This window comes from Anolis carolinensis, unplaced genomic scaffold (assembly GCF_035594765.1).
Source record: "Anolis carolinensis isolate JA03-04 unplaced genomic scaffold, rAnoCar3.1.pri scaffold_7, whole genome shotgun sequence".
Taxonomy (NCBI): domain Eukaryota; kingdom Metazoa; phylum Chordata; class Lepidosauria; order Squamata; family Dactyloidae; genus Anolis; species Anolis carolinensis.
In genome coordinates this window covers 2,758,505-2,774,324 of record NW_026943818.1, presented here as the reverse complement: position 1 = coordinate 2,774,324, position 15,820 = coordinate 2,758,505, and the positions used below count along the sequence as shown (strand labels likewise).

Below are 15,820 nucleotides of genomic sequence, written 5' to 3'. Positions count from 1 at the left end.
GCGCCGTCTCCTCCAGCGAGCCAAAGGTCTCCTTGGCGATGCCGGCCGAGCCGGCCAGGTCCTCGCAGACGTTGAGCAGCTCGATGACCTCGTGCATGCTGCGGGCCTGCAGCGTCCGCTTGCTCAGCACGCTCTGCACCACCGCGTTGAGGGCGCAGGCTGAGCAGCGCAGGCAGAGGCCCGCCTTGGAGAAGGCCGGGGAGCCCGCCTTGCAGTCCGTGACATAGACCGTTCGGATCTCGGGCATCACAAACTCCGAGAGGACGTTCTGCGCCCAGTGGTGGACCAGGTCCCCGCTCTCCCGGATGTCCACCCCCTTGACGCCCAGGACGTAGCTCCGGATGCTGTTTCCCTCCGCCTGGTAGGCCGTCAGGATGTAGCAGGCGTCAGGCCCCACGCTCTGCGAGTGGCAGGTCACCCCGATGCCCAGGCAGGCGTTGCTGCCCAGAGCGCAAGTCACCTTCACCTTCACCTGGTTGTACATCCGGGGCAAGTGCTTAAGGGCCAGCGAGTGGAAGTTGCCCAGGGCCTCGGTGACCGAGAAGGCCCCATAGCGGGAGCCACTGTCCACCAGTGTCTGGGCCAGCTTCACAAACTCCTTCCCGCTCACCACGCTCAGCGTCCCCAGGTCGGCGCACATCACCCGCAGCAGCCGCTCCGCAATGTTCTGCCGCTCCTTCTCAGGGATGGAGCTGTTGGCCAGGGAACTCCCGCCAGACACTGCAGCAGCAGGAGAGAAAGAATAATAAATAATAACAAAACTTTATTTATACCCCGCCACCATCAGACCACACCTGGAATATTGTGTCCAATTCTGGGCACCGCAGTTGAAGGGAGATGTTGACAAGCTGGAAAACGTCCGGAGGAGGGCAACTAAAATGATCAAAGGTCTGGAGAACAAGCCCTATGAGGAGCAGCTTAAAGAACTGGGCATGTTTAGCCTGCAGAAGAGAAGGCTGAGAGGAGACATGATAGCCGTGTACAAATATGTGAGGGGAAGTCACAGGGAGGAGGGAGGAAGCTTGTTTTCTGCGGCCCTGGAGACTAGGACACGGAACAACGTCTTCAAACTACAGGAAAGGAGATTCCACCTGAACATCAGGAAGAACTTCCTCACTGTGAGAAGGGCTGTTCGGCAGTGGAACTCTCTCCCCCGGGCCGTGGTGGAGGCTCCTTCTTTGGAGGCTTTGAAACAGAGGCTGGATGGCCATCTGTCGGGGGTGCTTTGAATGTGAATTCCTGCTTCTTGGCAGGGGCTTGGACTGGATGGCCCATGAGGTCTCTTCCAACTCTACTATTCTATGATTCTATGATCTCCCCATGGGGACTTGGGGCGGCTTACATGGGGCAGAGGCCCAAACAACATAAGGACAAAATATAAGCAGCATAATACAATCACAATATAAAACAGATAAAACAGTAATGCAATATATCAATTAAAGCAACAATACAGGATAAAAAATTACATTAAAAACACATAAAAGGTAAGACCGTAATAAATACAGGATAGATTATTAAAAACCCTCTGGGGCTGATTAATTAATGAATCCTTGGGTCAGGGGGAGGTCCTTCTGGGGCCCGAGAAGGCCTCAGGGCACAGCAAAACGTCCTGGAACCTACCATTGTTGGTGTTGTTGCGCTGGGGCTGCGGCTTCCACTTCTCCTCGATCACGGCTGGAGGAGACCTGGGCTGGTTTGAGGTGATGCTGTTCTCGTTGTCGGCTGAGGAAAGGAGGGAGGGAGACAAACAGGCGATGAAAGCAGTCGCCCAGACAAGACAAGAAAGGCTTGGGGTCTCTGCCTGCCTTTGATCAGCCAAGTGGGCTCGTGCTCCAAACCTCTGGCCTTTTATGCACCACGTCACCCAAAAAGTGGGCCTGAACAGCAAGGGGCACAATACACCTGCTGCCGCACCGACACTGCTCCCGTTCTGCACCTCCACCTTCCCTTTGCATCCTTACTGGGAGAGGGGGTCACTGGTCCTAATTTCCCCAAAAGGCCTCCAAGAGAGGAAGCCGGGCCTCTTCTCCGCAGGGTCTGTTTGTGTCAGAGCTGCAGCTCCTCCGTCCAAAGGGGCCCAACTACAGCACCACCAGGACCCTTCCCTCTCCCCCCATTGGGTTCTAGCTCCACACTGCTTTACCTGCGTGGGACTGCATGTGCTCCAGGAGGTTGTTGTAGAACTGGAACTGGATGCCGCAGGCCCCGCAGGTGTATGGCTCTGGAAGAGGGAGACCGAGAGAGAAGGGGGGGGGGGGGTTTCAGGCCAGACCACAGCCCAGTTATCCTTGACCCTCCCCCGGCCAGGGTCCGCACTTGGGGCAAGGGGGATTTGGGCCTGGCCTTTGCACCGGGCAGCCCCCAAGCCTTGCCTGCTCTGGCCTCATAAAGAAACAGGGAGCGTTTGCTGAGGAGGGAAGTCATGCGGAGAACAGCTGACCACAAATCCCAGCAGGCTGAGGAGATGGGAGAGGCACGCGAGGACGATGAGCAAGAGGGGAGAGTGAGAGGTGGGGGAGGCTCTGCCTAAAGGACGCTTGTTATTTGCAACAAGATGCACCTCTGACGGGAAGGCCTTCCAGACACACGTGCATGGCACCCCTGCCTCAAACAGAGCCTTTCCTGACTCCGTCGGAAGCCCAATGGGCCCCCAAAGTGGAGGAAGGATTCAAGCGGGAGTCCAAGACCCCTTCCGATCAGGGCCATGAAACACTCTTGTATCAGGAGGACCACAGAATAAACATACAACCTCTGCACAGACCTCCTCCTCCTCCAATTTTAATAATCTATTGCACTTTATCTATTTACGAAGTTGTTACTCATAATGTGCACCTTGCAACCTATTGCAACCTCATTGTTTTTAATTCAATTCTGTATTGTGCTTTTTCGCCTATTGTGTATATTTTATCATTGGTTTCTGTTTTTGTCCTTTGATGTTTTGTATTTTATCATTTTGATTTTGCTGTAAGCCGCCCCGAGATGGGAGGCAGGATATAAATAAACTTATTTATTATTATTATGAATCAAGTGACATTATCTTTTTGGTAAATAAAAAAGGGGCACGTAGAGAAGGAGATTGGAAGTGGCCCACAGGCCTTTATTTTGGGCCTCGCCCGGTGAGCAACATTAAGCCTGGGGCTGACCACTTGCATAGAGAATTGGTGAAGGGCTGGGATATGGTGTGTGGACTGGGGTGGGGGTGGGTCGGCTGGTGGGACGTAAGTCAGGCCAGGTCAAGGCCGGCCCTGAACACAGGAGCACAACAGCCGCCCTCGGTCACACTTACTTTGCAAAAGCAGTAAAGGGTTTGAGGCCAGGGGACTGGCGGGTTCTGCAAAAGAGAGAGAGATTCAGATATTGAGTCTGCTCAAGGGACCTTTGCGGAGGAGGCCGTGGGCTTTTTGTTCTGTGGTCTGTCTGGGAGGAGAGCATTTCATGGCCCCGATCCCTCCACTGGACTGCCTTTGCTCCCTGTCGCAGGAGGGGCTCTTGGCGGATTAGGCCCGAATGGGGAGGCCACTGGCCATTCACTGCACTGGGGCTGCTAACCAAATTAACTCAGACGTACTTGACACTTGGAAGGAGTGCAATCATGTATTCCGAGGCAATGCTGCTTTCAATGGGGGCGATTCTGAGGCCAAGAAACGGGGGGGAAGAGGCACCTGGGTGTGAAAAGGGAGCAGGCCCTTACCGCTGGAGTTTTGGGAGCTGCTGTTGGTTTCTTCAAAGTTGTTCTGCATCTTGTTTTCCACTCTCCGGCTGAAAGCACTCTCTGCAGGGGAGAGAACAAGGGGAGAAGGGCCCAGAGAGCGGTCAGGGTTCCTAGGGGGATGTGGGCCTTGCTCTCTCTCTCCTTCAAAGGGCCCACAGCTTCCTAGGGGCACAAGGCAGAGGCCTGATGGTCGCAGCACTTCAGGGGTCAGCAGAAAAGCTCCAAGGGAGAGTCTGGCACCTTCTTTCCTTTCCGGGCTGGGGACTTCTCATTCCCTCGCACCAGGTCAGGGCCCCACCAGCTCCAAGGAATGGTCCATCCCTGCCCCATTCTCACTCAAAAGGTGAGTCTCCCTCCCAGGCCCCAACTATCTGCCTCCAGTGCAGGACGCAGTGGCTCTGGTGGTCCCGAGATGCTTCACACCTCCTGTCCCCTCCACCTGCAGAGCACCTCCCAATAAGACAGCAATTCACCATGCAGAACGGCCGTCCTTGGTTTGAGCCCCTGACCTCAAACCAGTCCTGGCAGAAACAAGCTCCAGCCACTGGGGTACAAGGGGGCTTCCTGGTTGTACTGGCGTGCTCTCCCTTTGGTTTCGGAGAAAGTGCCCAGATGCAATGGGAAAGCACAGCCCTCACCCCCTGGCCTTGAGACCGGCCTCAGCAAAGGGGTCTCTCCTGCTTCTAAGGCAAAGGAGCAGCCATCCCTTGCAGTCCAGGGAAAGCAACGGCCCAATATCTCAAACCCAAGTCTGTGCTGCATGTTATCGGTGATAACAAAAGACAGAGGAGCCCAGCACTCCTTGCAAATTCCAGCCAACGGCCTCCACCTTTCTCAGTCCGGTCCCCTCAACCCAGCATCAAGGGCCGTGCGGCACCCCCCCCCCCCCCCACCATCTCCAGGCGTCACCCTTGGCCCACAACACCCTAAGGCCTTCCCCGCCCCCCTCTTGCACAGATCCTATGTAAAATCATACTACGATTTTTAACATTGATATTTACATCTGAAATATATACAGAAAGTGTTTACTTTGACTCTATCTAAGTGACTTTCTCCTTCCCACAGGAAGCCTCAGCCAAAGCCAAGGGCCCCCTCCCCTCAGAAAGGGGCCCCTTCCCCATATTGATCTCCCAAAGCCTCCAATGCCACTGGCCAACCGGGTGCATTTGGGGAGGGGCTGAAAAGGCTTAACATCGATCACAAAATCCAGACCCGTTACGCTTCTGTCAAAAAGCTACAGTCAAAAGGTCTACATTGAAACTACAAGACACAGGAACGCATCTGAGCCTTGGGGAACAACACAAGGGATCACCCAAGAGTCCCCTGTGGCATAATTCCAAATATGGACGTCCTAATCTACTTCCTGACTCGAAAATAAACGTACAGGATTTAAAAAGGATTTTCAAAATGTGCCTCTAAGAGAACTGCTGGGTTTGGGAACAGGAGTTGCTGGAGGGTTTTTTTTTTTGGGGGGGGGGGCTGTGCCTGGGTGTCCCTCTCTCTGCACAAAGGGGTCCAGCAGCCCTCTATTTATTTAGACTAGGGGTGGGAGGGGCAAGGGACAGCCCTTGTGGGCTTGCTTTTATTTTGGAAGGGGGGTGATGGCGCTTTGTGATCAGGGGAGGGGGGGGGGGGTTAGAAAGGCAAGTGGTACCTGTGGTGGCCTTGCTTCCGGGGGATCCAGAATTGGGCGCGCGGAACATCTGGGGCTGGGAGGCCGGAGGGGCCCCGGAGGGAGAGCGGTGGAGCAAAGTGGAGCACCGGATTATGGAGGCCGCTGGCGTTTTTTTGCCCGACTGGCTCCCGGGGGTCTTCACGGCCACGAAGAGTGGAGATCGGGAGTACTCTGGATGGGGACACTCAGAACCAGTGCTGGGACACACAAGACACCCCAGAAACCCCTCTCTCTTGGGAAGGGGATGGGTGGGGGAGCGGGGGGGGGGGTCTCTCCCCCGGGCCTAAGTGCTGCCCCCCCACGGCTCCAGCCACCAGGCCTCAGGGCTCCTCCTCACACTCACCCCACACCGGGCCACACTTCCCAGGCAAAAAGGCTGGCGAGGGGAGGAGAGGGGCTTGGACGGGAGACCCCGGAGGCACTGACTGGCTCATGACGTCACCCTCAACATCCTACAAAGCTTCCTCATTCCAATATGCCACAAAGCCTAGCCAGCAGCAAAACCAAGCAACCCCCTACCAATTTATTGCAAGAGGAGGAAGCAGGAGTTCCTGCCGCAATCAATCTCATGTCACTTGGCTCATTCAACAGTCCATAAACCCTAGCCTGCTGGGTGCAAAATGAAAGACACCCCCCCCCCCCCAAATTAAAGGGAATTCCTTTTTCAGGGCCATAAATCTTGGGGCCCTTCTGCTTCTCCCCACTGGCCTGGCACATGTTGCGTCAGGTCCCACATATATACTTTCAGGTCCCATAAAACCAAACTGTGAGAGTGAGAGACACCACCCGAAAGCCTCAGCATGAAACATGAGGGAGATAGTACATCCCGCCCCCCAAATCTACTGACACTGGAAATTATAAACTACTGTATATACTTGAGTATAATCCTAGTTTTCAGCCCTTTTTTAGGGCTGAAAAAAGCTCCCCTTGGCTTATACTCGAGTGAGGGTCCTGGCCGGCTTCTATTCAGGTCGGCTTATACTTGAGTATATAGGTATTCAAAGTTGGACAGCCTTAACTTATTAAAGTCTTACAATTATCTTAAATTACAGTTTTATATAAATATTCAAAAACATTTAACCTACTGATGCCTCAAATAATGCTATTTCATTAATATCTATTTTATTTTTGAAATTGACCCGGAGCTGCTGCATTTCCCACCCTCATCTTATACTTGAGTCAGTAAGTTTTCCCAGTTTTTGTGGTAAAATTAGGTGCCTCAGCTTATATTCGAGTCGGTTTATACTTGAGTATATATGGTACTTTTAGAGTGTTTTTACTCCCTATAAAAACAAGCACAGAACGGCCCCTGTAATTATGGGGCTGATAGCCATGGCTTTGTTTATCCATAGCTCAGGACCTATGTTCTCTCTAGGCATTTCCTAAATCCTCCAGTGCCATTGCATAGGATGCGCCTACCAAAGTCATTCATTGGCTATTTTCCATAGTAAGTCCAGGAAAGTAGTATATTCCTCCAGATATGGGGGACAAGGCCAATGACGATAAACAGTTTGCCTTTGAGGGACGTTTTGTACTTTCAAATAAAGGCCATCACTGCCCTAATGACTGGTATAGAAACGGACTATACAAAATCCCAGAATACTTGTAAAGTATCTATACAAACACAAGATAGTCTATGTACAAAGAAAATGTGTCCAAATAACATATATTATTAAAGTTCCCCGTACTCAGCAACAATGAATTTATATCTAAAACTTCTGTTAATACTGCTGGTAAAATACTTGTTACTCTATGTTTTGTTTTAGATATAAATTCATTGTTGCTGAGTATAACAACTCCTGAAGAAGGGGATTTTCTCCCTGAAACAGGGTACAAAAATACCCGGGACCCCTGTAGACTTGGGACTTTATTTGGACTTTACTTTCAAAGACTTTTGTGAGAGCGGTGATCCATCATTATTTTCTTCATTCCAGTATACAGCAACACAACCAACCATCTGTTTAATTTGTTTGGAAGATATTTTCATTGACGATGTATCCCTGGAACCAATACCAGACTTGAATAACTTTTGTGTTAGAGCTGTTGCTCCTTTTTATTTTGTCTGATATGGCCAAATTGAGCTTTGTACGGGAAACTTTAATAATATACAGTAGAGTCTCACTTATACAAGCCTCGCTTATCCAAGCCTCTGGATAATCCAAGCCATTTTTGTAGTCAATATTTTCAATATATTGTGATATTTTGGTGTTAAATTCGTAAATACAGTAATTACAACATAACATTACTGTGTATTGAATTACTTTTTCTGTTAAATTTATTGTATAACATGAAGTTTTGGTGCTTAATTTGTAGAATCATAACCTAATTTGATGTTTAATAGGCTTTTCCTTAATCCCTCCTTATTATCCAAGATATTCACTTATCCAAGCTTCTGCTGGCCCGTTTAGCTTGGATAAGTGAGACTGTACTGTATGTTATTTGGACACATTTTCTTTGTACATAGACTATCTTGTGTTTGTAAAGATTGGTATAGAAGCGGACCCATATTGCTCAAAGCGACAGGATCGGGGGGATCAGAGGCCCCTGGGAGGCCCTTCCGGCTTAGGGCTCTGGCCTCAGGCAGCAGAAGGGCTTGCTCTCTTCTCCGACCCCAAAGGCAGGCCCTGGCCACGCTCTCCGGGGGACCGGCAGCACCCTTCACATCCGTTCCTGTCTTGAGATCCCCCTCCACCCCTTGGTGCACATTGGCCCAGCGCTGCCTCCCCCTCTGCCCACGCACACAGAGGCACAAATGCACACAGAGCTTCTCAACGTCCGGCCCCAACTCCCCTGGCCCTGCCTGGACAATGGCTGCCACAGGGCCAAAGCCAGGGTTCCTTACAGAGGCTTTGGGGAGGCTCTGAGGGTGCTTTTCCTGCCTGACAGAAGGGAATTGGACTGGACGGCCTTTAAAGGTCTCTTCCTACACTATGATTCTAAGTGAGTAGCCAACTGAATGGCAAATGCAGTTGAGTGGATGGCCAAATCACGGAGGTTGCCATGGATGGCAAAACAAGTGAGACTGGAGAGGAGAGTTCCAAAATCAATGGATGAATCAGTCACCCAATCAATTGATAGATTGATTAACCAAAGTGCTGATGCTGGATGTTTCTAGGCTCCAGGCCACAGGAGGGAGTCCTGGGCAGCCATTCGATCTATATTCTCTTCAAATAAAGGTGGGAGCCCATAAATCTGGTGCAGGAAGCAAGGGGACAGGAAGATCAACATCCTGCCCTCAACCAGGGCTACTGCAGGAAAAAGGGAGAATTTCAATGGGGACATGAAACCGCAACTCTGCCCTTTTGCACACTGATGCTCAGAAGACCCTGCAAATACTGGGAAAGGGTGCTGAGGGGGAGGAAGAGGCCCACCCCATTGAAATCCTAAAAGGCTGCCAGTCCTGCCTCTAATCCCACCAAGGCTGTGAGTGAGAGAGCCCCGTTCCCCCTCCCTTCCAGCCGAAAAGGGTGTCCCTGCGTTGGACACTCACTGATGGGGGCATGGAGGGCCACGTGCTCCTGGTATGGAGTGTAGTACTTGTACTGCTTGCCACAGAACTCGCAGGTGTAGTTGCCCGTCTCTGCAACGAAGGAAAGAAAGAGAGATTCTGAGTTTGGAAGGGAATATCAGGAGCCACTCTCTCAATTGCATGGGTGCCCCCACCCCGGATCCCTCTCACCCCAATCAAAAATGGCAATCCCCCCGGAAACTGCTGGAAGGAAACGTAATGAGTAATGCATGCATTATGCATCCAATGAGGCCAATGCAGAACCACCTCTATAACACAGCTCTCAGAGCATGAAAAGCATCATTGGAAGTTTTGGGTTCCATTGAATGTTTCCTGTTTTACAAAACAATGCAAAGGAAGCGCAAACTACTGAACAGTCGCTCCTTAAAATATGAAGCCAATATAAAACAGCTTGCAAGTTTCCTTCTTATGCTCCACCGTATTTGTTTGGGGAGTTTCCTGCCATCAGTTTTCAATCCAGACACGGCTTGTGAGTCTGAAAGGACCTTTTCAGAGGGATAGCGTAAAGGCAAGGCAACGTAGGCAACTTCTAAAGATGGCTTTTTTCGGCAGAGGTTGGAAAACCTCTCCTGAAAACGGAACCCCTGAAGCACAAGGGCCCTGCCACCCCCCACCCCAGCCAAAGGGGCTACCCTTATCCTCCCCAGAGGCTGGATGGCCATCTGCTGGGGGTGCCTCAACTGTGTCATTCCTGCAAGGCAGAAGGGGGTTGGACTGGATGGCCCGGGAGTGCCCCACCCTTCAAAATCCCCCTCCTGGCATCCCTTTATGGCCCAAGGCAGGGTCCCATTCTGAGAGATGAGCAAGGAGCAACCCGCCCCCAAGGGTAGACGTCGAAAGCTGGTTAATTACTTAAGTTGCAAACTCGGTAAGTCATACTTGGACCAATCTTCTGAAAGGGCTCGGGTTCCTCTTCCTTGACCTCCTCCTTGGCGATCATGGCCTGGTCATAGGGATCTGACAGAGGAAAGAAGCAGGAGAGAGCTGAGCAGGCGTCTCCACTGCCGCAAAGCCTCCTGCCTGCATCACGTCTCCTCCTCCGTTTCCCAGTCCAGATACAGCTGGATCCATTCCCTTCCCATTCGCTCTGTGCCCCGTCCATTAGGATGACCTTCCTAAGGTTTTTCAGAAGGGCTCTTACAGTTCCTTCCCCTGAGATTTAGCCTACCTTGTTTGGGATTTCTTGGTGATGTCCCATCCAAGGACAAGCCAGGACTGACCCCATTTAGTCTTTAATTTAGAACTAACGACGCTGCCCTGCATGGGCCAAACCCAACCAGAGGCTTTGGGCAGCAATCCGGGTCAGTGCTTTGCAGCAAGGCAGTTTGGGGGGAACATGCCCAAGCGTTCTTTCTGCTTCCGGCTGCTTGCTCCAAACCCCAATCCAACCTAGATTGGGATTACTTCTGGCCACCTCCTCCTCCTCCTGGGGCTCTGGAGAAAGCGTGGTCCGCCCAGCACCCCCCCCCCCCAGACCCTCATCTGTGGCTTTGGGCCTCACTGAACCCACCCAACCCTCACCGTCCACGGCATGCAGGTCTCGGTGCTCCTGGAAACAGCTGTAGTACTTGTACTTCTTCCCGCAGATGTCACAGGTGTAACGGAAGTTGTCTGCAAGGAGAGAGAGGAGCCATGATCGAAGAGGACCCTTCTCTGCACACTGCGGCTGCATCTGTTTCAACCCCCACCCTCCCCAAAACCAGCCTCTATGGCTAGGGATGTGGTCAGTGACCCCATAAAGAGGAAAAGGGGGCCAATAGGACTAAGTGGGCCATTCCCTGACAAACAGACGGGCGTTTAGGTAGAAGGCTATCACCCAGGTGTCCGTATCCACCTGCCTGCTGCTCATGTCACATTTGCTGGCCAGCCATTTTGCTGCCTGGCCACTTAGCCCCATATTCTGCATAATGTGCCTTGTTCTATGTTCATGCAGCAGTGCCCTCTGGTGAAGAGTGAGACAAAGATGCAAAACGAAAACACCATAACTCAACATGCCCTCATTCCTCCACGGAGCTCAGGAGGTTCTTCCTACTGAATCCTCCCAGAGCAGCCAAAGGAGCCAAGGAGGGCCAGCGGCTGTTTGGAAGGGGCCAAGGGCCAGCCTCCTCTGATGCAAGCCCCCTTGGCGGAGCCACACGCGCCACATGCACGTCTCTTTTCAGCCAATCGGTGGGCAGCAAGGGAGGAGAGCGAGAGAGAGAAAGAGGGCACGGGGCAGCCCTAGAGCCTTTGGGGAGGGAGCAAGCACCCCGCGTCCAGCGGCGTGACTCCTGCTCCGGCCCCAAAGCCCCCCTAAACACCTGCGCCCCTTTCTCCCCTGCAGGCAGGCAGACAGACAGGAAGACGGATGGTACTTACTGCCTTGGGAGGCTCCTTCGCCCGACGTGGCTTCCGTGTCTACGCAGAGAGAAAGCCTCGCTTTAGAACGGCTACATTGCAAGTCTGTACAGCACATTGGAAACCACACTAAGGATAGGCAGCCCCCTTGCAACAGCAGAAGGGTGCGGAAGAGACTCTGCAGATCTACGTCATTTGAGTAATTTGCACAGGTGGTGGGTTAGCCTCTCCACTAGGACATCCGGGCCTCCCTGCGCTCCTCACATTGAGGTGGGTCCTGGCCAACAAGGCACAAGCCCATCAAGGCACCAGGAAAATCAAGGGCCTGCTTCACATCTGCTTTGTGGCCAAGAGGCAGCCACCTTCTCCCAGCTTCAGCTTTGTGACCTGGGTCAAAGTGGGTCTCAACCGCTTCTTCTTTGGCAGGAGAGATCTGCCAAGGATCCCATCTTTGGGGCCCTAGGAGCCTTTCTGCAGGTGCAGCACAGCCCCTTCCCGACCTTCCAGCGCTCCGCCTAAAGACTGCCCTCAATTACAGCTTTGGGGACTTTCCTAAGAGGCCCAGCTTTGTCTCTCTCTCCTCCTCCCCGTCCCCTTTTTGGAATTTTGTTGACTGAGCCTTCCTCTGAGCTCCGAAGCTCGCTCTCTGTCTTGCGAGGTGTTTAGTCAGCTCTAACAGAAGGATGTGCTCTTCTACTGAGGCTTTTGCAAAGGAGGAACATCTTGGGAGCCAGATCATGAGCACAGTCCCTGTCTCAGTATAACCTTGGAATCCCAAGCGCAAGGAATGCACCAGGTTTGGGGAGGAACAAAGCGTAGTGCAAGTAAAAAGTCCAGGGCGTTACCTCTGTGTGCGCGAACGTGGGTCTGAAAACAATTGTAATACTTGTATTTCTTTCCACAGATGCCACACTCATAAGATCCTGGGGAAAAAGAAAACGCAGACGAGATGAGATTCAAGCAGCGCTAACAGCCACAATCCAAGTCCCTAAAACCAAAGCACTTTGAAGGGCTTAACCTTACGGGAACCCTACATTGGGATTTCTGACCGTGACTCTTTAACACAGGCAGGGAGAAGACTAGAAAAGGTGGCCAGGGGCCTGGCTTACCGAGCGTCTGCTGATTGCGCACCCCTCCGATCACTACGCAGATCTCTGCCGGCACCTCTCCAGTCCCGTCCTTCAGGCCCTTCTTGGGCTCTTTGGCACCGCTGCCATCATCCTGCCAGACCACCTCCTGGACGTAGTCGTCGGGGAGCTCCGTCTTCACCTTCACCTCTGGGGACATGGTTGTTCCCACCGCCTCCTTCTCAGGTGAATGGGGCTGGGAAGGGGTTGCCTCAGAGCCCTCCGCCTTCATGCTTTTCTGGGTCCGCTTCAGGCGCTCCCTGGGATGGGGTCAAAAGGGAAGGGCCTGGCGTCAAACGTGGTGGGCAATGGCGCTTCCCTGGCACTCAAGGACTGACTGACAGAGCAAAGCAGGCCAGAAGGTTTCCTCTCACTAGCCAGGAAAAAAACAGGGCAGGGCCACCCTCAAGGCCCCTCTCCTCATCAGCCATGTCAGGAACATCCCCGAGACATTAGAAGGAGACAAGTGGATCCTCCAGGTTTAGAGGCAGGCTATCTCTGAATAGCATCTCTTGTTTTCCGATCTGATACAGATGCATTTCGACCAAGCACAAAGCCCGTACGGAATGCTCTCTGCGCTGTGATCACAGAGTGGTTGTTCTCACCATACGCTTAAACCACAAAACCCCAGCTCAACTCACAGTTGAGTTGGGTCTTAATGGTACTGGTATATGATCTTCAGCCTAGATTTTAAATTTTGTCAAGGATTCAATTTTATAATGGTTTTTATTAATGTTGAAGTTTTTAGCCTAGATTTTAAATTTTGTCAATGATTTAGTTTTATAGGAGTTTTATTAATTGTGAAGTATATAACCTCTCGGATTTCATATGGATGTACGGGACTGGGTGCCCTTGATATGAGCTGGTCATTGACCGTAATAAAAGTTTACATTACACAAAACCCCAGTGTTCACCAGTCCAACTCATGGGGGGTCCTGAAAGTGGCAGAGCTTATTGCATGAGACTGACCCACCTCTCTGCCCCCATAGAGTACCCTCTTGAAATAGGGAAAATCTTGAAGCCCTACCCTGTATCTTAAACCACTGAATGGGACTGAGCAGACCGCCCCAGACGCAGGAGAAGATTCCCAGCAATCCCAAAGCATCACCTACCGGCTGGTGGAGGACCTGGTCCCAACACTGCTGCCGCTCCCTTCGGTCTGGGAAAGAGAAAAAGGGGGACCAGGTTAGATTTCATGGAAGCCAATAAAAGTCCCCTCGGAAACACTGAAAGACTTTGGAAATGTTGCAGAGAATACAGCACCCATGTTTTGAGTGCAGAAACAAAACAAGGAGACAAGGAAGGACTCAAGGGCAGCAGAAATCCCAGGCGCTGCCCCTTGAGCTTCTATAATATCCACACTTGGTCAGACCAAGGCAGAATAGAGGGGTAGTGAAGGCGGCCCTTCGTCCACACTGACCATCAAGACAAAATGGCACAACATTGGCCCCTTATTTGCAGCAGCAGCAACAAATATCCATTGAGCTGATAAATCTTTGCTGATCAATTTGTGTTTTCATGCAACTGCTTTGAATTTTAAATTCAGCCCCTTCCCCCTCTCAAAAAAAAACCCGACCCTACTGCACTACTCTACATCTATCTATTCAATATCTAGGTCTGTCTTTTCTCAAACACAATATTATTTCAAACCTCAATTTTTTTTATTTCAGAATTTGTGTAAATGTACGTCAGGAGTCTGGGCACATTTCACGTTTTTTGTGTGCGCAAACGGCAAAAACCAGCCAATTCAGGGGCTGCGAGGGAAACGAGTTCGATAAAATAACCCCCTTTTTTAATTTAAATGCTAATGCGCTGAATTAAAATTTAATAACTGAGGAAATTGAAAAGCCAAGCTGGAATATTGGAAATAAATCCAAGCAGAAACAGCTAAAATTAAAAATTCTAGAGAGTGGGAGGACAGAGGCTAAGCTGCCTGATGCGATTACGTTCCCCCCAGAAAGAAAGGAAGGAAGAAACGGGGAGAAAACAATCCTGTTTCTGGCCGCCGCAAGGCAGTAAATCGAAAGCCGGGTGATTTATTGTCCAATTTTCCTGAGGGGGAAAAAGAACCCCTCCTTTCATGCTGAAATATTTCATAAATTTCAAGACAGCATAAATTCTTAATTTAAAAAGTTATAGAGGTCACTTCCAGTGCATTGGCGCAATTTTGAAATCTGAAAGGAATGCCAATAACGGAAAGAAAGAAAAGAGAGAGCAAGAAATGGTAATTTCAGTTATTATTTCAATGCGACACAAACAAGATTTCCCAGCCGCATAAAAGGACGGAGCCCAGATCAGGCGGACATCGGTCAAGAGGAAGTCCCGCCCCACGCTTGACCCCAGGTTTGCTGCCATTTTGGGGCAATCAAAGTCTCATCATGATCACAAAATAGTGATTCAAATTCTTCTCTTGTTCTCTCAAAATTGGTTTATTTCTAATCTATTTTAAATCATTCTAATATTTGTCTGAAAAGACACAAATGTATACCATGCTCCCCATCCTATACTGACCTTCTTCAAAGGCTAGAACAGGGATGGGCAAACTCGGGCCCTCCCTTTGGGTGTTTTGGACTTCAACTCCCACAATTCCTAACAGCCTCAGGGCCTTTCCCTTTCCCCCTCAGTTGCTTAATCCATTCCCGTCGGGTCTTCCTCCTGGCCATGTGGAATCTTTACCAAAACAAACTCTTGACAAGGATGAAGTTCCAGATCTGGCAAGTTAAAAAGTAACCAGCCTCCCAACAGCGCCTGGGGGAGCTCAGGTGGGAACCTGCTGAACTATTATTAACCGGAATACGTAACTTATCACCAAAACCAGAGGACTGGGAAGCAGCCAAATCAAACACTCATACAAACACACACGCAATGGCCCATGTCTCGCTGCTTCCTTGAAATGGACCCAAGAAGGCCTGAACGCAGCGGGTACTCCATGGCCTTGGACCCATATAATCACAGAATCCTACAGTTGGAAGGGACCCCAAGGGCCATCCAGTCTGATCCCCTTCTGCCAGGAAGAACACCATCCAATCCTCCCCAACAGGTGGCCATCCCGCCATAAATAGATGGCAACAAATTTGATAAGTAATACAATATAATACTAATAATACAATATAATAATATTAATTATACATTATATTTTACATGTAATATTACTAATAATATTACAATATATTTGTACAGTACAATATAGTAATTTATTACCAGTATTGTACTATGCTAATAATATAATATTGTATGTAAATTTAATTTGTAAGCCGCTCTGAGTCCCCTTCGGGGTGAGAAGGGCAGCATATAAATGTAGCAAATAAATAAATAAATAAAAAGATATGAGAGATATGATAGACAGATATGATTGAGATAGATATATGTATATGATAGCTATAGAATTCTAGTTGAAAAGGGCAAGCCAACCTAATCCTCTTCTACCAGGAAGATCACCA

General features: G+C 50.4%; 1 protein-coding gene across 1 annotated transcript in view; it reads right to left on the bottom strand.

The window, feature by feature from the left end:
* Window positions 1-15,820, bottom strand: part of znf618 (zinc finger protein 618) — a 29,244-nt gene that overhangs the window by 4,325 nt on the left and 9,099 nt on the right. Inside the window, 12 exon segments of the mRNA XM_062959142.1 lie at window positions 2-720; window positions 1,621-1,722; window positions 2,144-2,221; window positions 3,692-3,772; window positions 5,367-5,558; window positions 8,878-8,967; window positions 9,796-9,873; window positions 10,438-10,527; window positions 11,275-11,313; window positions 12,099-12,176; window positions 12,363-12,640; window positions 13,493-13,539. Coding sequence (XP_062815212.1) covers window positions 2-720; window positions 1,621-1,722; window positions 2,144-2,221; window positions 3,692-3,772; window positions 5,367-5,558; window positions 8,878-8,967; window positions 9,796-9,873; window positions 10,438-10,527; window positions 11,275-11,313; window positions 12,099-12,176; window positions 12,363-12,640; window positions 13,493-13,539 — 1,872 coding nt within the window.